We start from the raw sequence: 27,728 nt of genomic DNA, 5'->3' as shown, positions 1-27,728 counted from the left end.
GGCCTACGGGATTCCCATTGCAAACGGCTCTCTTCTGGTGGATCTTCTGCTGCTCCATACAACAGCAGCCATTGTGAACTGTGACTGGAACTGTAAACCGAAACATTTACTTTTAGAATATTGTTTTAATACTTAGCTTAATTTATTGACTTAAATAAACAATTGTATTTTTATACTATTCTACTTGTATTGCTTCTGTGTTCTGGGCATCTGGACTTGGGGGAGTAAGGAGTGAGTACGGGGTACATTGGTGGCAAAGTTACCCAGCCGTGTGGCTGACATGTGTGCGCGAGTGTGTGTGTGTGTGTGAGAGTGTGAGTGATGGTGTCTGTGTGTGATTTGTGGGGGGGTTAAGCCAAGGACATCACATGCAGAATGATTTCTGTTTGTTTACACTTAAGACGCAACCCTCAGGCAGATAAACGCTTGCTGCCGCTCAAGGTCACGGGGGTGAACTGCCTCTCAGCGCTCGCACCCGAGAAAGACCTGCCTCCGCCTGTTACAACTTCACAACCGCATAAGTAGGCCCAGCAGGCGTCAGACATCTCGGCTCCTTAATCATAACACTCCCAGCATTCAATAGGAGGCCCTTTTCTCTTTAAGTCTCCCGGCATTCGAGTGTGGCGGAAGATCAGTACGATTTCGATCACCAATTCTATCAGTGCTCTGTCAGATTAGAGCCAGAAACTCCACCATCGACACGGATTAGGGAGGCTTGGCAGCAATGAGTGCCACATGGCTGTGTCTCCCAGCACTCTCATTCTCTGTATTTAAGGTGTCACTAATGTTTAAGGGTTAGCTATAGCGTAATCTACATTGAGGCTCCGCGCGCCGCACAGCGCGTGGTTATCGGCGAGGCGCAGGCTCGCGGAGGTCTCTGGAGCTGAGCTGCGTGACTCCGGCGTGGGGTACTCTGCTGGTTGTTGAGCAGGTGTGAGGTGCAGCAGGTGCTCTCGCTGGCCTCGGACCCGCAGGTGCTGATTCATGGCTGGGCTGATGATTTGTGGCAGAGCTGTTAACTTGCTGCGCCCAGTGCTCCGTTGTTTTTGCCCCCCGGATCTGCTGATGGCGTTGTCTACGCCAGGGGAAAGATGATGAAGTCTTCTAACCTGGAGTCCAAGGACTAACTTTAAATTAGACACCATTATGCACCTAAGCTCCATACTTTTATACTGTGTGTTTGTTTACGTTTTGGCTTTTAAAGTTAAAGATTAAAAAAAAGCATTTATCCACTGAAAGGTAGAGACTGTGGGGAATATTTCACACCTTTCTTTCTTTCGTTCTTTCCTTCTTTCTTTGTGTTTAATATTCACTTTCTTCTTCCCTTCCCGTTTGTTCATTTCCTCCATAATACTTGATAGTGTGAGATTTATTGAGCTTATGTTGTGTTTGCGCCTTAAACCAGCTTCCTGTGTCACACAAAGAGGACATATTGACTCACAACGCATAGCTCTCACCCTTCCTCATGGCATTTAAGGGTATTAAGACCTGGGAACCAAATCAGCCTCAGGCAGTCATGTGTAAAACACAGTGGCAGGGATTCAATGCTCCTTCCTCACTGTCTCATCCCCTAGCAGAGCTTCCACCCACCCACACGGCTTTCATCACTCTGCCTCTCAGGAGTGATGGCCTCCACCCAACGAAAAAAAAAGGACAGAAATGTGGGAAGGAAGAAAAAAAACAAAAAAAACAAACAAGAGGCAGGGCGAGAAAGACAAAGAAAAGCCTTTAAATCAATATCAGACTGATAAGAGACTATAAATAACTCGGGGAGGAAATTGAAATTGATTACGGGTGGTTGAGTCTTCATTTTCTGCCCCCAGATAGACTGTTAATTACATTAGTAGTCCGAGCCGTGGGGGCAAAGCCGTGGAGCGTGAGCGCGGGCGCGGGCGGTGGTGGGTTTTGGCACTTGGCGAGACGGCGCGGATGAAGGTCCTGTTGCGTAATGGGTCTCAGTGGCACAGGTCTGACAACGCTGAGAGCCGGCCATCGGGGGATTTTGATTAGAGCTGGGAAGACAAAAAGGAAAAAAAAAACGACCAAAAAAAAAACACAAACACTGTCAGACCTCCAAATCATTTGTCTTTAGACTGACTGGCGCCCAAGGGCCACTTAGCAGGGAAAGAGAGAGAGAGAAAAAAACAATAACACCACGGAGGAGGAAGAAGGGAGAAAAGGAGGGAAGGAGCTGTGTGTACCGCGCTGTCACATCCTCTTCCTGCCACTTTTGTCTGAAACATAGTCAACCAGGGAAAGCACGAGTCGAGATCAGAGACCTGCCTGCATAAAAGACATCCGACATGATCCCCCGAGAGCTTCACGCGCCCCTACACAGCAAGAGAAGAACAAAATCAATACTGCACTTCACACTAGACCTCGATTCCTATAGGCCTAAAGTCAACTCACTTGCCCAGATGGGCATGAGTGCGTATGGGTGAGAGAGTATACACGGGTCTGTTAATTATGACTTGAGCTTTTAATTAGTTCCATGCCCTAGGTAGGTGAATTGTATGCACTTCCCTGCAAGGGTCCAGCAGATTTCAATTAAAGGTGCCCTTGTCTTGGCTAGCTGCCTCAAGCTGCCGGAAAGTAGGGAAAGCATCTGAAAAAGTCCTGCCTCAAAAAGAAAAATATGTTTGTGCTCTCCCATTAGATAAACACTCTCGACTCTCTGGACTATCGACTTCCCTTTGTTGACTTTGCTTACATAGCTGTGGCATTTTATCCTCCTGGCATCTCAATCGCTCTCTCATTACCTGCCTCCCTCTCTCTCTCTCGGCCGGCTCGGGGACGGAAGGAGGGAGGGAGGGAGATTTGATTGGTGAAGTGTGTGGGTGCTGCTGGCTGGCTGCTGGAGAGAGAGGGAAAGGCAGTAATGACGGGGAAGCCTCTGTCGGGGAGGATGAATGGGTCTGGGCCGCCGCGGCTCGAGTTTAACTGAACAATTACCGCCCCCTCCCCTCCCCTCCCTATCCCTTCCCATTCCCCTCCCCGGCCCGCCTTGCCGTATCTCAGCACCTGCCGACTGGCTGCCCTCAGCCATAAAGCCGGCCGCCTCCTTTCTTCTCTGGCTCTTCGCTCCTGATCCTCCGTGCCACGGGGCTGGCCGTCAGCCGCTCGGCTCAGTTCAATAGCGATCCGGGGGCTCTCTCCTCCTCTTCTTCATCATCATCATCATCGTCGTCTGGGGCTCCGAATCATCTCTCCTTCCTCCAGTGCATTTGTCTTGCTCTTTGAGGCCATTTCACTTTTCACTGGCTGGAGGAAATGTGTGTGTGTGTGTGTGTGTGTGTGTGTGTGTGTGTTCGGAGGGAGGCAGTGGAGTGAGGGAGGGAGGCTGAGAGGAAGATTTGGGAGGGGGAGTAGAAGAAACAATGAAAAATGAAACGGAGAGAGCTAGTCAGTGAGGGACTTTGATGGAATATGAGTTGAAAGTGTGCCTCTGGTTGATAGACATTTCATGGACTGGCGTCACTGTGAAGGGGTTAATATGCTGTCCACTTCAGCGTCTGTGTGCTGTTGTGCTGATGTTGGAGCCTCCAGATTAGCTGCCACTGGGAGAGTGAGAGCAGAGACAAGTCTGTTCATTCAGAGTCTGGTCGTGGCCCGACCAATCCGACACGCTGTCACCACGTCCCTCCCGGTCCTCATTGAATCAAGAGGCTCAAGCTGAAATACATCAGGTGCGTCAGACTGGCCCCTAGAGTCCTGGCTCTCTCCCTTTTCTCTTTTACTGAATGGATTTCTCCTCATTTCTCTCTCTCTCTCCCTCTCTCTCTCTGTCTCGCATTGCCTCTTTCTCTCTCTCTCTCTCTCTCTCTCTCTCTCTCTCTCTCTCTCTCTCTCGGTCTCAGTCTCTAATTGCCTCTCTGTGTGTGTCTCAGTCTCTCATTGCCTCTCTCTCTCTCTCTGTGTCTCAGTCTCTCATCGCCTCTTTGGACCTATCTTTATTTCTCTCTCTCTATCTCTCTTTAAATGCTCTCTCCATCCCTCTGGATCTATCTGTCTCTCATCGTCTGTCTCTCTTTAAATGCTCTCTCTCTTTCTCTCTCCCTCTGTCTAGACTGTCTCAGCATTTTCTCTCTTTTCTTGTGGCTTTAGGCTCAGGCCCAACTCTGCTGTGTACCCCTCTCATCATGCTATCTGACATTATGCACAGGGTCAGCACTTAAGGGGATTGCCTGGCTGGATTCACTGGAGGCAAATCCAATTTGGAACTCCCAAGCTTTTAATGTATGTATCTCGGCTTCCGCCGTCCTTCCAGGTGCACGTGGAGTTATGTATAAGAATGCCCAGGAGGATAATCTTCTTTGGAACGCTTGTGGTCATCAGTCGAGGGAATTGTAAAAGTATTAAAAAAATAAATAATAATAAAAAAGATTTCTGTCCATATTGCTGTTTATACACATATTGCAAGTCGATTTTCTGAAATGGAAAAGGGAATGTTCTCTGAATAAAAGCTGTCTGATGCTGTTTATTTCACAGATATCTGAAAAGTAGGGCATGCTTGTGTTGGAAGTGAAACCAAATTAGAAGTATTTTCCCATTTTCTATCCTCACACTTTTAGAATGGTCAAGGCATTATCATTATCATTCTGATGTGGCTTCATACAATTTCCACCATGAAAATAAAAATTACTGGCCAGACAGACACCAATTTAAGGTGCTTTAATCACGGCCACACTGTTGAAAATTAGGTATTTCACATCGAGTTAATTTTCCGGCCCCCAATTTCATCTCTACTTTAATCCATCATTATTTTCACATTGCGCAGTAAGAACTTCATTCCCTTTGGGCTTACCGGGATTTCCTTCCTGTTTCTGCATTTGCCATCTTCACTGTGCAGATGTTTGCCCTCTTCTTGTTCAACTCACTACTGAATATTGGGAAGTCTTATTTATAAGCAGCAAAATACATTTGAATTCAAATTCAGTGATCTGATTTGTTTTTTGGGCCTGCCTACTCCTTGATTGTCTGGTTGCAAGTCTTGTGAACTGATTGACTTTGAACTGTGAAAATCCTTCTCCTGACTTGCTGTAAAATTAAAAGCGTATATTGCTATGTATTCATCCATTGTCTAAAAATGTGCACAAACAAAACAAAAACAAAGCAAAACATCCACATGCTAACAAAATGAGACAGATGCATGATGTTATTCTGGGGTCCATTCTGACACTGTGCCGTATGCACCGTGTTAATCTTGTTTATGCTCACCACTCATAATTGACTGTGTGTAGGAGGTGTGTTTGATGCCTGATGTGCTGTCAAAACAGATCCCGCAAGGAAAGGCACCTGTCATCGGTGTCTGATTCCACCATTTGGCTGTCACCGGAGGTTATATGAGCATGAGATCTTGGCTGTCAAGTGATGACACTGCTCTGCATGAAACACTAATAGAGCAAGGTCTTGTAGATTAACTGTAGGGCGTGGATTCCATGAAGTCAAGGTCGCTGGTTCAATTGGCTCAATATTTGGGGGCCCAATTTGGGGGTTAGGGGCCCAAAGCACTGACATGTGCCACATGTATCCATATAACAATGACATCAACACTGCTCTGTTAACTCTTTTCAGAGTTTATTTTGAATTTATTTGATTATGTGTTAAAACTGCCCTGACTGCTGAGTATACAGTTTGTTGCTTTCTTCAGAATATGAGGAGGTCATTTACAGGTAACCCTTTTTGGAACTTAACACTTAACATTTCACACTTGTGATTCTACTGTAGTATGTAAATCCTGTACTGTGTCCACACAACTAGCTGTTTGAGATAGAAGTAGAGTCTGCCTCATAGCTGAGAGAAAAAAAAAAGCTGAAAACAAATAGACGATAAATGATATTGTGTAACAGCACGACGTGCCACCACCAGGTCACAGAGGTTATGGGATTTGAATAACACCCACCTGAGGTAGAGTTCATTTGAGGCACGAGGCTGGATGAGGACAGTGCGCAGCAAGCAGCAGGCAGATGGGATTACTCTGAGCTGTGAGAGGGGCACTTTCATCTGTTTAATGCCACTCTGTAGGCAACAATTAACCTGGTGGCACTATACAATATCACTGTGATTCAGCTCTCTCTGAGTAGCCTCATTGGAGAGGAGAATGACTAAATAGTCTCTGCTGAGCTAGTAAGAGTGGTATGGAAAGTGGCGTTGATGATAAGGGGTGGAGGTGTTGACATGTGTTAACCTGTGCTAACCTATGCTGACTCTGCCATTGTTTTAGTTTTTTTTTTATCAGAAGGCAAGGATACATTTTTGGCACATGGGCATGTTGAGGATCTTTTTAAGCTTCAGGGTTCAGAAAGTTCTCTACGAGCTCAACCAGAGGCTTTTATCCTAGCTGTTCATAAGTCGAGGCCCCAGCGCAAATATATCCCTGCTGAAGCTGTGAGCATGTTGGGAAACGCCCACTGTATTCCCACCATGGTGTTTCCACCATAATTGGAGCTATAGCCTGCCAAGTAACCAGTTGGTGGACTGACTTAGAGAGAGTGTGTTGGATCTCAATAGTTGCCTCGGGTGCCAGAGGAAAAGCATATGAGAAGACAAAGAAACGTCTAAATATGATTTTTAAGATCATCTTTCAGCAATGTAAAATTAAGGGAGATCAAATAAGAAACTACTAAGAGAAAGAGAGAGAGAGAGAGAGAGAGAGAGAGAGAGAGAGAGAGAGAGAGAGACCCCACAAAGCAATAAACATTTTAAACAGTTTCAAACTAGAAGGGCACTTGGAATTTGCAGACCTTGCCCAGTCCAAAAGTGTTATCGCGCTATATTATTGCGCCTTTTTGTGTCAGAGCTGCTCTCATTGGTTCCACATTTCCACCAAGTTTCAGCAAAATCTGTCTGATATCTCTAAGTAATTGTGCTCAAAGCCAAACCAACCAAAAGTCAAACAAATATTCCAACACCAAAAACATAGCCTTCTTGTGTGGAGTTAATAATAACTACTGTTATTAAACATTTATAACAAAACATTTAGAAACAGATGGTTATAATAAACACATACAGTCAATATCTGGATACTTTGGGCTCAATAGAACAAAGGCAGCCAGGCTGCCCACAGTCACAGTTAGTCCTTGTTTTAAATTCGCCACGTGTAAGCTCATTCTCCTTCTCTCCGCCTGGCTCCAGGGCCTGTTCTTCCATTGGACCACAGTATGCCTGTTCGAAAGCGTACTGTGATCACTCTTTTGATCAACTGGGAGTTTGTGATTCTATATGAAAAGAATAACAAAAGACTGTAAATAAAGCAGAAATAAATGGGCTGTATTATCACTTTTTGTTAACGTAGATATTAAACATTAATCTTAAAGCCATAGAGATTTCTCATGCCCCGGGAGCAAAGCTGAGTACACTGAACAAAAAAACAGTCTCTGCAATGTGAAAATAAAAAACCTTTCTATATCATTGTTGATTTAAATCTTCTTTAAAACAGTTTTACTTTCAAAGAGTTTCCAAAGAGAGACACTGTCCCTGAACATCCCATCTTGATGGCCTCTCTGGTCTTTGAGATGCACAGCTTAATGGTACAGGGCTCCATCTGCTCTGTGGCGTCTGAACATGCCTCTCGGCTGAAGGGCATGACTTAATCACCAAATGATTATGAGCATTTGGGTTAATGTTGCCTGATAAAACCACTTTATCAGTCAGCGTGCCATTCCACCCTCAAGACCAAAGTTCAGTGCTCTGCAACAAATGGCTTCAGTCAAGTGAAGCATCTTGCAAATGAACAATTTGAAACGAAACTTCCATTTCGTTGCCTGCATTACATTAAACGTAGGGCAGAAGATCATTTCTGTAGCTTTTATCTGTTATTTCCAAATTCTTCTTGAGTGCAACCAATTAATTGAATGATCTGGTATCAAAACAACAAATGCTAGTCGCCTGTTTGGAAGCTGCAGGGCTTTGAAATGCGCTTCCAATAATTTTGCAATAATTTTGCAATAATCAACTGAACTACATACAAACAGTACATACATGTACTGTCAGCTTGTGCACATGTGAGGGATCCGATCCTCCCAATGCACTGAGAGGTGCAAGCTCTCACTAGATGTACACACTACACACACTTCCCTCATATACCCACATGCAACTTGTCAGGCCCCTGCGGGTCCCCTCACGCCTCTGTCAGTAGCTCGGAGAGCTGTGCCATGCATGCACTCTCAATCACTCAATCACTCACCTGCTGCTCACCTAAGCACTTGGCTGTCATGCACAGTCTCAGAGTGGGTTCTGTGTACAGTGTGTAGCCTAAAATAACGTGGTGAAGTTAGTTTCAGGTTTGATATTCGACAGACATTCATATGGAGTGAGTCTAATATCCATTCTAACACTGTCTTCCGTAAAATATGCATCTTGAATTTCATCTTGTAGCCTACAGTATGTAATCCTATGTAATCTCTGTGTGCATTTTCGGGAGTTGTGTGAGGGTGTTTTTCTAATGCTAGTCTAAATTGGTTTTTGAGTTGGACGTTTTGCAAATGTGCTGAATAGCTTATTTGGAAGTTACTAGAAAATGCTAATGTTCTCGTCACAGTCAGCGTTGGTGTGCGTTCTCGTAAAAGGGCAATGGTGGGACTTAATCAGTCAGATATTTTCAAAAACTCTATTTTTAGCTGCATTTTTCAGCATCTCCGATTATACCTTGACTCTACAACACAACTGTGCCCTTATTTTGCTCTTAGCTCAATCCTAGTCCAATGATGAACAGTTCTGACTACGAAGTGTTTTCCAGTCCTAGGTAGCAGCTGTGGGTCTGCATTGCATTGCATTGTCACTGTGTTTTGTTTTGTCTTCAAATGAAGCTCAGTTGGGGAGGGGGAAAGGATATTTATGTTGTGTCGTGTTATCAGAATTAATGGTAGCAATGCTGCTTTGCCAAACTGACATAAATTCCTGCGGCTAATGGCAGACCGGTCGCATCAGTGCATTGATTTGAAGGCCCAGTACCTCTGTGAGAAAACTATTTTTTCCAACCTGCTGCCTAATGGGCTATTTGAGTAATGGCCATGAATTTCATTATTGGCCCGACGGCATTGCTCACTTAAAAAATAAAGCTAAATTTAATTCATGAGCTCTGTTACCATTGTGCTTTAAAAGATCTGAAATGGGAACATATCTGGTGTTTACGCTGGAGAGGAAAGGCGGCTAATGTAATGAGTTTGCCATGTGCACCCCACTGACTCTCAAAGTGCTGTGAGTATTGTGAATTGCTGCAATATAAAAAGCAAAGTATAACAATCATCTCTTCTTAAGCAGTTTTTATCTATTTGAAATGAAACCGTCCAAAAATGATTGAACTAATGTTTTCCTTGACACTGATGCTATAACAGCATCTTCATCAACTTATATATATATATATATTACTAATAAGAGGTTAGCAGCTGAACATAGTCTTATGTGAACTTGAGGACAAGATGAGTTATATTGAACAATTTACTGATCTCACCATCTGGAACCATAAGCCATTTTCATCTCTACACTAGCCATTCAATAGCAGTTGTGTGTTTAAAACAATCATGTTTAAGTGTATGTTTAATTGTTATGTTTTCATCGGGGACTGGCGTTTGTTTGTCTGTCTGTTTGTCTGTCTGTCTGTCTGTTTGTTAGCAAGATAACTCAAAAAGTAATGGATGGATTTCGATGAAATTTTCAGGGAAGGTCGGACATGACCCAAATAAGAAACGATTATATTTTGGGACTGATCCATAATTTCGTCGGGGTTCCAGAGGCGTTTATGTATTTGGCTTAGTGTGTAATGGCATGGTATGGCCACGTGGTGGCGATCTGAATAGTTTAGGTTGAAATGTATGACAACCTAGGAAGAACAATGCAGGTGGAGGTCTGCGCTCTCTGAGTGCTTTTCTAGTTAATTAGGCAATATGGCATGGTGACAAATCAGGAGCTCCCTGATTGCTCAGTACCATAGACAGCGACAATCTATAAGGAGTGCCACTACAGTTCCCCAACCCCTGTCAGAAATCTGGCCCCTCATAGCAATACCTTTTTGAAAAAGTTTCCTCATTCACATTTTCACACAGCTAGACAGAATTTTCATACCAGCTGTTCATCCCGGAAGGAATATCAGAACAATCTGTTCAGCTGAAGATATTAATGCTGAAGAGAGCCGGGAGCTGTGTGTTGACCCACAACAATCATGACAAAGCCATTGTTTTGATCATTAGAGTCTAATGGTAACTGCGCCCTTATTTGTAGTTTGTTATAGATAAACTAATTCTCACATCGTGTTCTTGAATTGGTCCAACATGTTGATTGTACGTAAGTGGTAAGTGTGAGCTCATTTCATAGTCAAATTATTTGAGGTTCTGTATTTGCTGATGAGCCTCCTTTGAAAAGCTCAGTACCTTGAGACTCATCGTCTCCATCTGTGAGAGTCCCAGCAGTCCCTACCCAATCACAAGGCTGGAGCAAGAGATACTGACATATCTATGCCTGGAGCCCACCACGGATGAAAATCCATTGTGGTTGGAGGACATCTTTGGAACAGCTGGCTGAATAGAATGCAGACTGCAGACACTAACGCTGACATTAAACAAGACATTAACACTGATAGGAATGGGGATTTTTTTGCCATGGGTTAGGGTTTTTGGGTTGCTATGCTTGCTTCTACTGTACATCCTGGGATTGTGGATTTGTGGATTTTTAGATGTAATACTTAGTTTTCATTTTTTTTCTCCATTTATGGTCAAAATGTTTAAAGAGGATCTACTGTATGAAAAAGGTTGACAGTGGATGACTTGAGTCCTTCAATGGGTACCATACTATTGGGTAATTCCATGCCAAATTAGACAGAATCCAGGTTCCTGTACTTTCTCAGATTTTGCTCAAAGTTTGTATAATCTTTAGGTCTCAAACATTCTCAAAAATGTCTCATCATGGTTGCATGTTTGGACATTAATATCTTAAAAGGATATTTCCCAGTCTACCCAGTCTTTGTAAGATGGAAGGCAAACATGTTCTCAGTTTGACTTGACCATTAAAAATTTGTACTGCATGACTATTAGTTTCATAAAAGGCCCCGGATTTGGAACAAAATGCAAAACTGAGTATCCCTGGTTGGGGTCTTGTAAACTTTTTTGTACTCACATGGTATACTCACATCAATCAGCAAATACAATAAGCTATTTTAAGTTTATTAAATATTAATGTGGGAGTGCATCAATTTATAGCAATTCCATGTTCAAAGTGCCAATGACACACCATGTCTTGTTCATAAATAACAAGTATGCTATGCTTACTTGGTTACATTGTATACACATGTGCTTACATTCTTGTCTCTGAGGTGAAACACTTTCCTTAGGGCCAAATAGAGTCTTGTAGAATGAGCATGCTGCTGAATGAGCATGCTGCTGTATGGGCTTTCAATGGTTCAGTCATACTGAGAATATGTCAGTCTATACCCTACAAAGTTTTGGCTGACTATGAAAAGTACTTTTCATGATATTAATGCCCACACTTTGCTTCCCAAATAATGTGCTTTTTAGGTTGAAAACTGAATTACTTCCAAGAGCTGAAAATAATACAAAAACATAGGATTTGGACAGAAATTTAACAAGGCTTGCTATTGGGATCCATTCATGACAGACAATGTTTGAACAAAATCTGAGACGGTGCAGCAACAACCTTATCTGATTTGACATGGAATGACCCGATTACAATGTAATCCAAAAGGGCATTCTATGTTCATTCTGTCTTAAATTTCTTGAGAGAACTCAAAGGACCACATTGACATTAATTAGCAAGACTTTCTTTGCAGCTCTATTGATTACTTTATTCTTCAAAGTCTCAGTAACAAAAATCATTGACTTATGCTAATAGTAATTTATTCTCCATATTCAAGCAAATCCCTACAGTACTTGTTTCATAGTTGAACCACTGTCCTGAAGTGTAAAGTGTTGATGAGCCTTCAATGAAAAGCTCGGTGCTGTGAGACTCTCCAGCCTCCATCTGTGTGAGTCTCAGCAGTCCCAACTCAATCACTATGACTGGAGCAGACCACAGAGGGAAAAACATTGTGGTTGGAGGACATCTTTGCTGAACCAGCTGGCAACAACTACAGTATATTGTAATGATGTGGAAAAACATGTTGGATTATATTTTGTATTACTTGTACGATGAATGTGTTAATAAAGTGCTGATACATATCAATAAAATAATCTCTTGGCATACACATTTTTTTTGGTTTGTTTTTCATATTCTGAGTGGTTTCACTGAAACCCTGCTATTTTGGTGCTTGTGAAGACTGTAAAAAAGGGCAAGTCAGGGCTGTCCAATTCATCACACCACATTACATTGGAATTACGTAAACCAGTCTAGTGTTGAATGAAACACAACAAACATTATTATGCTCAAACAGCCATTCCAATTGAGAATTCCATTTGTCTGATTGAATCACTAAAGGTAAGTGAAACACTGTTTAAAAAAAGAAAAGACAAAAAAAAAAACTGAAAAGGGAAAGGGGTTATCACAGTTACTAAACCACAATACATGGAATTACAAACTCATGTTTCTCTCTAGAACACACATTTTTCTTAGCCAATTGTATCTGAACTAACAGATTTTGCCACAGGAATGGATTTATCCAGCAGAATCATGTAAGATAAATATGAAGCACCTGACTTCGGAACTGGGAAGGCAAATGATCAAATGGGATCCTTGATGCCACCACTTCATTGTGTTCCCATAAGCCTTTGCTTCCTAAAATAATCAAAGAGCTATCAGTGTTGCCAAAAGTTTTCACATGTTTTTTTTATGTTAGCTATCCTTAGAGACCAGTAGAATTTGACCAAATTTGATGTGTATGATCATCCTGACAGCATGCCAAGTTGCTGGTGGTAAGTTTTTAAAATTATGAATATACAGTATACTGTATAACAAACTCACCAAATAGTTCCAAACATCATTTTATCTTTTTAAGCACATCTCAGTGCAGGTATCTCCATGGTACAAACACATTCTTTGGTAAATCATATTTCATTGTTCACCTCCTTGCAATCCTACAGTACAGTTTATCATCATTTCAGAATAAAGATGATACTGTATATAACAGACCAGAAACAAATACAACATGTTACAACATAACATTAAATGCTAAAGGTTTATTTAATATATATTACTGTAATGTTAAAAAATAAATCTGTGCCTGGTATAAGGCATTGTCATCATTCCTTTGTAGCTGAAGACAGAGACTGTTTCAGACTGTTTTCCTTGACTTCATCCTTCTTCCCTGCTTTCTTTGCCTCTTTCTTGGCTGTCTTCTTCTCAGCCTTCATCGTTTTCTTCTCTGCCTTCTTTGCCTGCTTTTCTGCCTTTTTCTCTGCCTTCTTTGCCTGCTTTTCTGCCTTCTTCTCTGCCTTCTCTGCCTGCTTCTCTGCCTTCTCTGCCTTCTTCTCTGCCTTCTTAAGGGCTTTTTGCTGCTTTTTTGCTTCAGCCTTTCTAACACGCTCCTCCAGCTTTGCGATCAGCTGCAGATCTGCCATCTTGTCTGCTGTCGCACTGCTGGTGTTCGAGTCCTAAAGAAAATAAAGCAAAATTCATGAATCTTTTGATAACTTGTTAAGGACATTTCCATGCACAATTCAAATACCATAAAGACCCACTAACGGACCATAAGTAGAGCAAGTGAAGTACCTGAGAATCAACATGGGAAGAGCAGCATGAGAGGAACCACCATTTTCTGCGTTGCCTGTCCAGGCCCACTGCTGTTCCGTTCTGGTTTTTGCCACCCTGTGTGAGAGAACATGCAGACATGACAATGCTGAAGAGACTTGAAAACTCTAAAAAGTCTTCTGCCTCAGTATACACTTTCATCTACAGTATTTGTCAATGTCAAGCACTATACATCAAGTGTAAGGAGCTATAGAAAACATAAATAGACCTCTTCCTGCATAGTGGTTTTATACTTGCACTTCATATATATGGCTAAATTCAATTATGTATATTAGAATTGCATTTTAATATTTTGTATGTGTCTTGCACCATTTCACCAAGTCAAATTCCTTGTTCCTTCTTTTTTTCATGTGAACAATGAAAAAAAGCAATACAATTATTTTGATTCTGAAGAATATACCTGAGGAACAGTAGGAGAGGTGACAATGTGTCCAGTCCCACTGGTCCTGTCCATGAGACTGGTGGTACTCTAAAGAAAAAAAGAAAGACTCAATTTATAATGCACTGTACACTGGTTAAAAAAAATATTTCGCCATTAAGTAATAATAATACATTTTACATTTTATTGATATAGCGCCTTTCAAGACACCCAAGGTCGCTTCACAAATGAATTGAAAATACTGACACAAAATAGCCAGGTGCCAGACAGAGCGGCGTATTCGCACAGCGTTCCAGACATCAAGACAGACATTAGTAGCCACATTTAACAGCCAAGTGTCTGTACCTTCAGGTCTTTCAACATCTTTTGTCTGCTGATAACCACAGACATAAAGGCAGAATGCAGGGCCTCCTCTCTCTTCCTCATCTGCCTCTCCCACTCCAGTCTCTCCTGGATAGCTTCTCTCTCCAGGGCTCTCAGTGCCATTGCATGGTCTTCTTTCTGCTCTTGCAGGAGATACTGGAGGTTTCTCCTGTCTGCCTCAAGAGCATAGAAGTGCTCCTCAAGTTCCCTCAGCTCAGAAGCCCTGTCTGCCTTCTCCACCTTTCCACAGGTCTTCACGTCCTTGACAGAGGTGGTGTTCTCCATTAAAGAGGCCCTGTCCTCCTGCTGCCTCTCTCCAGAGGTCTCCACCCCCATCTTCATCTCAGGTGCCTGAGTTTCCATGAACTACAATGGTAATACACACAGGTGTCAACAGGTCCATATCACAGACTCAAAGTAACATTTCTTTGTTAAGGCTTCATTTGAAGGACCATTATGTGTCTCTTATTCTCGCCAATTAAACATAAAGATACGAGGAAATAAAGATTGACGTATGGCGATTGATTGATATGAAGTTAGGGTTGTGCCTAAAGTAAATGTCTGTTCACATCAAGTTGTTGGCTGCCTAGTCTACAGCCGAAGATCATTTTAGCTCGTAGGCCTATAGCCGGTAGCCTATATCGAGCGCATTTCCCCTTCGCTGAAATACACAGTAAACATTGAAGTACTAGTATAATTGCTAGCCTACTATAGCACAAAAACAATTGATGGAGCTCACCTCTAAACCAGAGGAAGGTCGTAAGTTCAAACGTGTGAGTAATGTCGAAGATCACTATCGAAAATCAAGCCAAAATCTCTGCGTGCCGATCGCTTTTCCAAATGAAATGCAAGTGTTGGATAGAATGTTTGGTTGTTTCCATGATACGGATGCAATCTAGAATGGAACGTTTTAAAACGTAGGCCCAGAACGATGAAGAGTTCTATCATAGAACTTTATGCGTCATCCTCGTTGGCCAATCGCTCACAGGCCACCGCGATTTGGTCCTTTCAAATAAAAACACCACACTAAACCTGCTACAGATATAATGTTGTTATTCAATTTCAAGTTAATTTTTACCACACTAAGCGCTACCAATCACGTTGAATTTGTTACACACGAGACTTGTAATATATCGCGTAGGCTAGCTCATTAAATGGAAGTGATCCGACATAAGTTAGTGAAAAATCAGTAGGCCTACTGTCGACTGTGCAAATTCAACTCATGATTATAAAGGCGAATACTCTTACATAGCCTATGTATAGGCTACTGTGAAATCATTATAAAATGATACATTTGGAGTACTATCCCCATGCATGTTCAGCAAATTGTTCCATCCAGAGGAGATGCTGTTGAAGCATCTTCACTCGTACATACCCAAGTAAAGTCAACAAAGCATACCCTACATCGCCGTCCTAGAATTTGGAAACAGTGAGGAATATTCTTGTAATGAAATAACAAGCAACAATCATTGGGGGCTAGTTATGTTATTTAACGGTGTATCCTCCTGATACGAGGTAGTGAATCGCAATAGGCCAGCATCTCGTCAGCACCTTGGACAGCGACCAAAGCACGGCTCTTGCAATGGCTCTTGCAATGTTCTCGTTAGATCCTACAGCCACACCAGACAGCTGATTGCAGGATCTTACTTAACCTACTAACAATTACGTCTATGGCAACAGGACAGAAACAACGTTTATCCACTCATATGTTCTTTGTAGTACTAATCTAAGTAAATCCATGAGACATAACAAGGAAATTGGCCTCTTTCGGGGAAAATGCAATAATACAAGTTTGATATCTCTGAACATACAAAAGAGTTCCTTTTTTCCTATCCACCCCATCTCTCTCCAACTTGCTTCCTGTCAAATAATGTTACACTGCCCTGTGAGAACAACCCAAAACATATACTTTGAAAGGGAGAAAGAGGATTCTGCTTTGGCACAAAAGTCCTCAAAATGTTCTTACATAATATTGTCACATTCTGCCACTATCTGTTCTGGCAAACATCTCGAAGAACAACAATGATCCCTTCTCTGTGCTAGCCCATACAAAAGTGAAATGTTTTGCTGCAAACTTGTGGGCGACTTGTTGGAAACAAATGAGTTCACTAGAAAATATTGCCAGAAGTTTGCCAATGTTGGCCGCAAGAGGCAAACTTCCAGCAAAGTTCTGGCAATAACATTTGTTTGCCAGAAACCTAATTTGCATGTAAAAATATGACCTTCCTCCAAATTTGTGGCAATTATTCACCATTACATTTGGCTAACGCTTTTTAACCAAAGCGACTTACAACATGAAAAAAAAACAAAAAAAAAATATGCTTTTATGAGCAAATCTAACAACAATTTTACAACAACAAATCAGACATTTCATGAAATAAATAGGTCATGGAGATATTGATACTCTTGATACCAGTGGAGTGGACAGTGGTGGTGTCTATTCTCCTTGATGATGTCTTTTTGAATGGTCAGTCCCATATTGAAAAGGTACTCTGTTGGATGTGTGGAGCAGGTTGAGGCCTCTGGGGCCTTCAGTGTTTTTTCTTAGCAAAATTACCACCCTTCAAAACATTGCATGATGGCCTTTCACTATACACAAACCACAATCATTGAAGCAATTTTGCATGCATGAAGACAAATCAATAATGAATACCACTGAGTATTTTAAGTCCTCCTGAGTGGCATTGTTAATCTGAACCTGTCAGACTCAGTGAAAAGAATTGATGATGGTGGTTAAGATATCTATTCTGTTGGATTCATTCATGCCTGATTGGAGAACTTAAAAACCCAACAGATATATTCTGACACAGAGGAAACAGAGACTCTTCTTTTACACAGGGGACGATGATTTTAGTCGGAACAGTACAATTATGTTTTTTCAACACTTGCTCATTTTAATCACAGTCATTATTTCAGCATAATGTTATCATCTAGCATTGTAGGGGAAGCATGTGTACACTTGAAAAATTGTTTGCAAAGTAGCACATCGGGTATGCAACACAATATTTTTGTTCTTGACCTTGATCTTGAGTGAACTCTGAAACCCTTGTGGCTTATATCTTTCACGTCCCCCGGTCATACCCTTGACCTCGTTTTGCTGCAACACTCTGCACCATCTGCATTCAGATAGGCAGCGCTCCACAGTGCCAATTCACTTTACTTGGGTTAAGTACTCACCTGCTTTTAATTAAGAGCTCAATCACTGCCTTCCAGCCTCTCTTATTCATTGTGAGGTCCTGTCGAGGGAAGGCTGCCTTACACTGGGTCTTTGAAACAATCTTTTTTTTGTGATGTACAAGAACTTCTTGGCAACTTTGTCCTCCTTTGTTGGATTGTGAAGCAACATAAAAAAGACCCCACACCCTCGCACACCCTTGGTTACAATATCAAGGCACCATTACCATTCCCTACAACAGTGCTAATAAACCAAGGTGTGTGACCTGCCTGTTGAGGAAGGGTGAGCCTCTGTGAAATAAGCCACTGAGGTACTGGCTCATTAAGAGGAGATGATATATGGATCTGATCCACGGAGGCCCCCACCTGATCCCAGCCTCCCGAACACACTGAACTCTAACCTCACCTCTTCATTAGAGGTGCACTTTCAACAGATGCAGGATCAGGCGTGAGTCAGAAGGGGCAGACTTAAGCGCCACGAGAGCCTCTCCTCCGAGCTGACTGGGTCAAAAGGTCACCGTGCTTCTTCAAATGTGTGAAAGCCAAAAACATGGAGGTCTGGCTGGAGAAAAATGCATTCCAAAGATTCCCGAGTCACCACCACATGATACAGTATGAGTGACCACAGCATCCGGTGGCACACAAGCCCACGTTATAGCTTCTCCAGGCTGACAGCTCAACAATCCGGCCCGCTGTAAAAACAAAGCCCCGTGTGGGCCAGAGGCTGTTTATGCATTGTGTAGCGATGATATACGCCTGTGCATCAGAGCTCTCACGGGAGCCGGCTTGGCGATAAATAAAGCATGTGCATTGGGTTGTAATGGAGTGCAGTGAGATTCACACGCTACCACAGAGGATGATGTCGAGTGCAGATATGGGCTTGGAGAGCCAGGCTGAGAGAGAGAGAGAGAGCGAGAGGGCTGTGCTGCTGACTGAAAGCATGTGCATGGGTTTGCGTGTGTGGGTGTTATTATTACGCAGTGTGTTTTTGGACTGGCTGGATGCATGGCCCATGGGGGATTAATCTTATGGTGGGAAGAAAAGATGTAGAAATACTGTGTGTTTTATACTGGAAATAAGGCCCAAGGAGAGCTTCTTGATAAATGGTTTGACAGTTCGCTACGGGAGTCAGAGCAAAAAAAGGACGAAAATACCCAAGGGAGAGACCAGGGACAAACTGATGGAGTAGTGATGATAAAAACCCCATAAAGAGTAGGTGTGCGCCACATGATGGAGCGCCACATGTACTCCGTACCTCCTCTGGCTGGTGAGCTGACTAATATCTCTCTTTGAATAGGTCCTGAGGACAACTCAGAAATTCTCCCCAAATCAATATCATTGATCCAAAACCATTAAGATATCCGGATAGCAATTGTTTACTGTACACAAATGTAAACTACCAACATAAAAGCGCATTAACTGAAGACATTTTTACACTTTATGTCTTGAAAATGTTTTCTCATGCTGATTGTACACGCTGATTTTGAAGCCTTGTTTTGAAAGTTTAATGAAAAGAATCAATTATTTGTATTTTGGAGAAATATGCCATAGAAACCCTAGTTGTGACCACAAGTATGAAACTCATATCTTGCACTGCCTAATGATGGGTGGAGTGATTCATGTTGGACACATTTTTCATTGCTATTTCATATAAATTTGTTGGTGTGCACGTCCAATTTCTCCACATTTCTGGTGGCCAGTTCAACCTGAAACGACAGCAACAAATGTCATTACTACTGAAGAATGCTATTTAAAAATATCTTCTTAATTCCAAATGGAGGCAACGAGTTGACCGAGTTGATCCAATGTACTGTAACCAAGAGCAGGTAAAACTTGAGGCTGGCTTGAAAGGGAATAGTTCTTTATTGTGAATGTTACAGCACATCCCTAAGCACAGCACAGCACAGTGTTGCAAAGTGAAGACAATGAACCAACATCTAGAACACTCATGGCTATATATATAATGACAGAATATACATTCCTGTCTGAGGTCAGATTGGAGGGGGGCTGGTAGTGATGTTGCCCTCCTGGGTAGATTTAATTAAGCTGTCTCTTCTGGGGCGAGCAATTAGTTAGGTACACAATTTGGCGTTCAGTCTGCTTACAATAAACGTTCTGTCTCAGCCATTTCTGTGGCTGAGACAAAGAGATGAGAGAAAGTATGACATATAGAAAAAAAAACTAAAATCTAACACCAAGTTCAGTTATTAATATCGTACTCCAGAGTGGATCCCCACTGAGTTCACATGTGACATTTCAGAAGGCGTTTTGCAGAGCTGTCTGAGGATTTGCAATGGCACAGTGACTACCTGGCCATAATGTAAATGAGTAAAACAAACCATGCAGGAATGCACCAGATCAAACGAGCAACTTTAAAATAGGAGGCTTTTATTTTCGGGTAAATCATGTTGGGTACAGCTTGACTTTGATGCTGCCCTCTTTCATGGAGGCAGAAGAGGGTTTGGAGTAGCGTTGGCTCGGCCCAAAAGGGGGGAGATATCATTTGAAATGACTCACTAAGTAAAACATTAAAGGCCATAATCATCCCCAAAGCAGTAAGCAACAAAAGCAAACACTTCATTCTGACAGCCAATTAACTCTGACTTTATCTCTCATGAAATTGCTTCTCATTGAATATTAATCGGTGCAGAACTGTAGCTCTTGCTTCCTGAGATATTCCTTTATTGTATTATGTAGATGAGTAAGACTAGTTTATGATTCTGGAAGAGGAAACGAGGATGTTTTCCAGATGATGTAGCTCTCTGTTTATGTGTGGGGTGCTTTAGTTATCAAGAGGAACATTACCCGGGGAGAAATTCCAATCAGTGTTAGACCTTCTTTAGAAAGACAATCTTGATTATACTGCTAAGAATGATTAATGTGAATGTAAATATCCAAATGTATCTTACGACTTATACCAGAGACATTTGGTGCATCCCTGAGGTGTGATACAGTCTTCCCAGTGACAAAAGAGTATGACAGTGAATGTATATCACAACAGAAGGCGGAATCCCGGGGGGATGAGAAACATGAGTATTCCAAAATAGTGAGTGGCAAAAAAAGTGAGGTGAAAATTGATGTACATTCTATGAATCATTATTCTTCTCTAGATTGCTGGCCGAGCGGCTGTGCTGTGCTGTACTGTATGTGCTGTGGCATTTTCGTTGATCAGCTTGTGGGGGTGCTTTGTCCAGACAGCAGCCTATAGCCACACTGTCAATCTCTGTCCCAACACCCATCTCTCTCTCTCTCTCTCTCTCTCTCTCTCTCTCCCTGTCAGTCAGTCAGCGATCTACTCCTGCTCTGCCATGCACTTGCAGTCATCTAGCCCTCCCAGCCTGAGCTCGATACCATACCTGCCAATGTCTATTTATTCTTCCTCCTCAACTGACTCCAGTAATTACCTGCTGCGAGAAGAAACACAGAGCTGAAACCTCGCTCCGTGTTGCTGGTGTGTGTACTGTAGACAAAGTGATATTTATATTTCCACCAACCCCTTAAAGACACACCACACTAAAAAACATTCAAAGAATAACTTGATCATTCCATCCTTTCTATAACTTCACACTGTGGACTACTTTTCAGTTGGTTAAGTGCACATTCATAATGCATACAGTATTTTCCAGTATGTCAACCAACCAAACAGCAATTGTTTTTCTCTCTACTGTCCAAACAGTTTCTGGTATCACTAAGGCGTGTAGGCCTAACTCCTAAAACAGTGTTAAGAGCACTTTGCATATAGGGTGCAGGCGGGGGACAGGGGGATGGGGGGGTACTGGCTCCCTTCATCCATCTATCCTCGGCCAGCATCAGCACCATTCAGGTGCCCTCTCCATCATGGGATCTCCCATTGAGCGGCTCGTCATCTATCACAGTTACTGCATCTCCTCACTGCCGTCCATGAAGCTGTCCATTTATTCTGGCTGAGTGCACCACGGCCATCCATCAGAATGTGTTTATGTGACTGTTTGTGTGTATGAGTGTGTGTGTGTGTGTGTGTGTGTGTGTGTGTACAGTATGTGTGTGTGTGTCTGTGTGTTTTGGTTGTGATGACTACTTAGTTTGTTTTTATTGATGCCAGTTTGTTTGTTATTATGAGCTCTTCACATAAAATATGGTTTTATGCTTTGTTTGTTCCTTCACAGTGATGCTAGTTTTGTGAAAAAATGGCAGAGCTTCACAGCATTTTTTTTTTTTTTTTTGCCAATGATTTACTGAGGTCAACTCATCTGATGTGCAGAAAATAACACGAATGAAGAACAGGAATTGTCTTCTTTTGAAGAGCCGAGATACTCACCTTTTGTAAAAGACAAAAATGGCAGTCATATTCAATACTTTTTGTTCAGCGGATCAAGGACTACTTATAAGTGACAGAGACAAGTGCCACCTGTCTACCGTGCTACAATATAATCATTACCATCAGCCTCATAACACCATTGTCAATAGCACAGTACCAAACCTCCACCTCCACATTCTCTCTCTCTCTCTCTCTCTCTCTCTCTCCCACTCTTCTGCCTCCCTCTCTGTCTTGCTGCTTGCACTGGCATTACATCCTGTTCTTATCAAGTGGATTATATCTTCTGGTAATTGAAAGTGTATTGTACTTCTGAAGGCAAGTGGAAGACCCTGGTGAATAATTTCCCCTCACAGCTCTGTGGGGAGATCTTGTTGACGTTTCCTTGACAAGTGGTTCCGCCCATAGGATGTTTAGCAGCAAGGGACACAAAAGTGTTTGAAGATAATGGTCTACTTCACAAATGCAGGGTCCCTATAGAGACACTGTTGACTCTTTATTTTCTAGTATTGGTGTCTAATACTCTAAATGAAAAATAAGAGCTTTGTTCCCCCCCACTCAGTCAAAATGCAAATACTTTCAAAAGATTATGTGCTTACTTATTGGCATGAAAAGATATGCATGAAACATTTACAATCAGACTTTTTGTATACTTAAGTTTTTGTTTCATTCAAATATATGTCAAATTGAGCAAGCCTAAATCAGTAAGTTTCATCCAATTCACTAAAGCCACCACCTTACTTTCAATTTCAGACATTGCATCTTTGTGCTTGAGAAGTGGTTTACTTATTGGTGCTGAAATGGCTTTGTAAGGGTCAACAGTAGACTGGTGGGATTTGAAAGACTCGAGTTAATCCTCACTTTCGTATTTGGTGTCTGTAATTACCTGTCAAGAGTACCACGCCATGTCTGAGAACAAATGGCATTGCTGATTATAATTGTCTGACCACAGACTGTATAGACACGGTACATTGTGTCACTTTTGCACTAATCTCACGGCTGAGGTATTGCTTGTGGTGTCGAGGTGTTGGAGGAGTGGAGAGAAGAGGGTGGGGGAGAAGAAAGGCTATTTGCAGTTTATTGCTGCAGAGGGAGATAGCATTATAGCCACTGTCTACACATACCAGACCAACACTCTCGTCCCCACTGCTGTCCAGGAAATGGTAGTGTGGCTGTACTCCATCCATCTGAAAAAAGAGGGGTGGGGGGGTCTGAGGCTCAACATTTTTTTTTTTTAAGTGTTTATGGCTGCTGAGATTGAAGACTGCAGTCAAGCTGAATTGTGTTCCAGTGACTTCCCATTATTGGAATTTTTTTTATTGACTGGCTAGAGCTTTTGAAGAAAAAGAGATGGGATCTCTGTGAACCATCTCGTGAACTCATCGCTCTCTTCTTTTGGGCGGAGATCGAGGCCCAGATGGTGCAAAACGGACCACCAGGCAGAGGGGGCGCCACTGGGGCGGAGATAATGAAGAGCTTAGGTGAAGAAGTAATGGCAGCGTGCCGCCTGCCAAGTTTCCCGCTCTCATTTCTTACTTTGGTGTTTAATGGCCTGTGAGGCCTGACGGCTTACTCTTTGATTGTCCCAGTTCAAGGTAGTTTTCTAAGAATTGGACTTCTTCAATCATTTTGTTGAATTTTTTAAATTCGCATTTGTTGTGAGTTATTGTTTTATAAAAATAAATGTACAAATCTGTTTTGTGAATATTTATATATTGTGTTTGTCATTCTGCATTTGTTTGCTCTACATGTATGGTATTGATGCAACTGTATTACATGTTAGCATTATTGGATTTGGTTGTTCTGCCAATGCATGTGTATATGGGCACCGAATTTGGGTTCAGCTACTACAGTATGTAAGAAAGGGAACTTTTACGGATCCAGAGTACAACATACAACACTTGTGACTGCCACAGGCCAATTGTGCATTGTTGCGAATCTCATGTCATGCGGTGTAATGTGAAATAGGCTTAGCTGTTGATCAGCCACTGTGAGAAATTCCCTATCTATAGCACAAGGAATCGTATGTCCTGTGTATGTCTGAAAGGGAATGTGTCAAAGCCCATGGATCCATTAAATGCCTATTCTGTTACGAGATATGGACAGAGAGACTAGAACATTTCAAAACTATTTGTGAACATCCACACCATGTACTTACATAAGAGAATACGGTTGACTTGCCATTGAAAGAGAGAAATCGATATGTTACCCTTCATGTGAAACACAGCTTGCTGGGGCCTGGGGCTCACTGTAGTCACAGATAAGAGGTGCTGGCCTGCTCCTAGCAAACTCTAAATAAAGAACAATACTCCACAGAAATGTTATAGGCCAACCTCTTAAAGCTGCCGGTACAGAACCGGTCATGCAATATCATACATTTTAGATTCAGTTATGAGAGGAATTAATTTAAGCCTTTTTAAGTGGCCTGTGTACCACTGTGAACTGAACAGTTTTTGTACAGTATAATTACCCTCTATTTTTCATCTGGTATTTTCGAAATGTCTTTCTTTATGTAGCACAAACTGTAAGTTTTTCACAAATTTCCTCCACAAATGTGAAAGGGCTTAAGCTGAATGCATTACATCATTTCCCCCTCTGGAGAATGCACTGATTAAAGCGTCTTGGGGGCCCCTCCCAGCCAGACACAACACTGTCATTTACTGGCCGGTCACTGGAGTCACCTTCAGCATCGCTGAGGGGACACACACTCAGTCCACAGACGACAGCACAGATGGGGAGGAATCGAGAGTGTGTGTGTATGTGTGTGCGTGCTTGCATGTGTGTGTGTAATTGTGTGTGTGTGTGTGTGTGGCGGAGGTCATTGTGTATTTATGATACATTCATTTATTCATGCAGATTTTTTTTTGTGATAATACTCCCTCTGTGTTCCTGTCCAGCAGGGCAATAAACTTAAAGAGATGCTTCATTAATTCCCAGCGTCTCCCTGGCTGTGAGGGCTAATTCATTCCCCATGTTCCACTCATCTACTGGACAAATGCCCCTGACAATCTGGCCATGTTTTGTGTCAGCGGGGATCTCTCACGGTGATCAGAGTGCCCTATCCACCCCCACACACTGTCCATGGTGTTGTGCCAAAGCCTGTCCGTGGAATACAGGTCACTTGCCGAAACCCCTGAACCTGAATTATAAATTATGCAGAGACACCACTGCCTCCATTTCTTTTCTGTTTTGGGATGTTTGTGACATCAGGTGTGAATGGCGACATTTGTTTGGGTGTCATCGTTTGTAGAGAGTTCACTCCTCTCTGTCCTTTGTCTGGTTGCGTACGTTGTGTGAGAGGTGAACAGGTGTGAGGCTGTGAGGCCTGTCGTAATCAGCTTTGCATGTGAAGCTAACCACTTCAGGGAGCGTCACTCATAAATAGAGATGAAAATGAACAGGGCCACGCACGCGTCCACGAAAGCCCGGGAGTGGGCTGAGCGCGCACAAGGGGAAAACCGTTTATCTCGATGACAAACCCCTGATACGCTTTTCATTTTTATGAGCCTTTCATTGCACTCACGAGACAAACAGTAATCTTTGCGAGAGGGATATCCATTTATTAGGACGACATGATCGCCAGATGCTTTGGTACACAGAAAACGAGGATCCCGAGGAAGACGTATAAGCATTTGCCAGGGTGTCGGTGCAGGGCCCTTCGGCAAGAGGCCGGACAGACTCCAGAGACCCTGAAGCAATGCCAGCTGAAAAATCAAATGAAGGGAAGCGATCAGATTATCCCCTGCAGCCGAGTGGAGAGTGTTTTGCATCCCCTGCTGTTGGGAGTATGGACAGGCTGGACCATGCCAGCCCTGCTTGGTCAGTGAGTTTATTGACCGAGGGGAGGTCATTGTGAGGTGATGAGTGGATTGGAGTGGTGAGTGGCCTGGGATAAGGTAGTCATGTGTGAAGTAGCCATGGTGTTAAATACACCTTCCTCTGTCACTCCCTGCTTCTTCAGCACAAGAAACAGTTAAAGTTACAGTTAAAGACGACTTATTAAGTGACCTTGCTGACCTTTTCATGCTTATGCAGTGTGCAGGGTGTGTGCAGGTCTTTATTTGCAACGTTTCTGATGTTTGTGCACCTTAAAATAGGATGCCTACACAAACTCACAGTCACGTTTAAAAAAAATAAAAATAAACAGTTGACCTCCAGTTGGTTACCGGATGCCCCATTTTTCTTGACGTGATGTATTTACTTAACGACCGTGGAAGATGGAAACTCTGAATACTCCTCATTGACCTTGGACATCACAAATGGACGAAATGAAAAAAAAAGACCAAGATGAGATTAGATGAGATGAAAGAAACAGAAAGCGAGAGAGGGTGGACAGTCAGCTTGGATTACGGTAACAATGGCTGAGGCCAAATCATGAGCAGGAAGAAAAGGAGATTGATAATGAGGGCAGCATTGGGCCATAGCTGCATCTGAACCTACATACCTATGCACTGGACTTAGATATATTGGTAATATAAGGAATGCAGGGGCACTCAGAATAATGACAAGCGTTGGACTGCAGCAAGAGGACAGGAATAGCAATAATATTAAAGTGGAGTTAGATGGGCCTAATAAGCCTCTTTGGATGGAAATTGGCTGTGAATGGGGACTATTTGGCAGATATTGCACTGGATCTGTTGGCATAAGAACATAAGAACAGCCATTTGGAAATGTAATATGCAATTATAATAATTAAAAGGCTTCATCTAAATGTTCTTGTTCTAATAGCCTCTAGACAGCCCAGCCTTTCGCAAGATGTGCACACGTCTTTTGAAGAGGATGCTTCAAATGCAGTATTAGATGCCAATGAGATCTTATAATGTTGTGTTTGAAGTTGTGTACTTGAAGTTGTGATGAGGCTATTTAACACTTCTAGGAACCATTTGCTTATTTTTGGAAACATAAATAGACAGTGCATCTGTTATTAAGCAATGTACGCAATGCTCCAAACCATAATAAACGCACTTCAAGGCATCTAAAGTCACCAAACCATAATGGGGAATTCTTTACTCCCCATTATCGCAACACATTCTTATACATTTGCACCCTTCAACATGTTTATATTACTTTAGTAGAAAACAACTCAGTGTAGAACCTGATAATGTAATAAATCCCCGATAATGTAATAACCCCGATAATGTAATAAAGAAATGGCACTTGAGTCCATTGAAAATGTAATACAACCTGATAATGTAATAACTTCCCGATAATGTAATAAAGTGCATTTCCCAATAATGTAATAAACTTTTTACTGATAATGTAATAACGTATTGCATTAACGGGAGGTTATTACATTATCAGGTTAGCCTTCATTTCGCAGGTCCTGATAATGTAATAACTCTCCAATATTGTAATAAATTAACAGCAGACCACCCGTAACTGGGGCTCAAGTGGTGATACTGTGTAGGCAAGTCTAGCTGGAGAGCTCTAGCGCCACCTACAGGTCAAATTTGAACAGGCATGAATGTTTATTAACTTTTGACCTGTTCATCCATTTTTAACAAACAATGTATCACTGGAACCCTTGGGCCAAGCCGAATTCAATGTGTATTTTATGTATTTTTCAGTCATATTGGATTTTCTGCCATCTTTGATTTGATCAAAAACCTTTAAAAGGCTTCTCTTGACACAAATGTTGTCTAATCTTTCCGAAATGTTGCCCAGATTATCTTTAGACCATAACACACGAATGCATTCAACATCTTCTTGAAATTCAAAGGCTTTTAGCTGTGACGGCCTATAAAACTTGCCGTAGATGTCGCCAAACAGGAAGTAAGCCTATTTCTCAGCAAACTTTTAACATATCTCAACCAAATTTGGTGTATA

At 42.2% G+C, this 27,728-nt stretch overlaps 1 protein-coding gene across 1 annotated transcript; it reads right to left on the bottom strand.

Moving 5' to 3' along the window:
* Positions 1–13,172: 13,172 nt before the first annotated feature.
* LOC134064500 (calmodulin-regulated spectrin-associated protein 1-B-like) lies at positions 13,173–15,260 on the bottom strand. Its single transcript, XM_062520430.1, has 5 exons — positions 15,174–15,260; positions 14,417–14,800; positions 14,093–14,161; positions 13,654–13,749; positions 13,173–13,535 (listed from the first exon to the last, which is right to left on the bottom strand). Exons 2-5 carry the CDS (start codon positions 14,795–14,797, stop codon positions 13,185–13,187), a joined length of 897 nt encoding a protein of 298 aa, XP_062376414.1. The 5' UTR covers positions 14,798–14,800; positions 15,174–15,260; the 3' UTR covers positions 13,173–13,184.
* Between the last annotated feature and the right edge of the window lie 12,468 nt (positions 15,261–27,728).

The sequence above is a fragment of the Sardina pilchardus genome, chromosome 18 (assembly GCF_963854185.1).
Source record: "Sardina pilchardus chromosome 18, fSarPil1.1, whole genome shotgun sequence".
Taxonomy (NCBI): domain Eukaryota; kingdom Metazoa; phylum Chordata; class Actinopteri; order Clupeiformes; family Clupeidae; genus Sardina; species Sardina pilchardus.
The sequence above is the reverse complement of the archived record's forward strand: the minus strand, read 5'-3'. Positions and strand labels throughout refer to the sequence as shown.

Excerpts from the sequence above, each read along its gene's own strand:
- LOC134064500 (XM_062520430.1), bottom strand. The coding sequence starts at position 14,797 with ATGGAAACTCAGGCACCTGAGATGAAGATGGGGGTGGAGACCTCTGGA. Across the intron at positions 14,162-14,416 it reads AGATGTTGAAAGACCTGAAG|AGTACCACCAGTCTCATGGA; the intron begins GTACAGACACTT and ends TTTTTTCTTTAG. Across the intron at positions 13,536-13,653 it reads CTTCCCATGTTGATTCTCAG|GACTCGAACACCAGCAGTGC; the intron begins GTACTTCACTTG and ends TATTTTCTTTAG.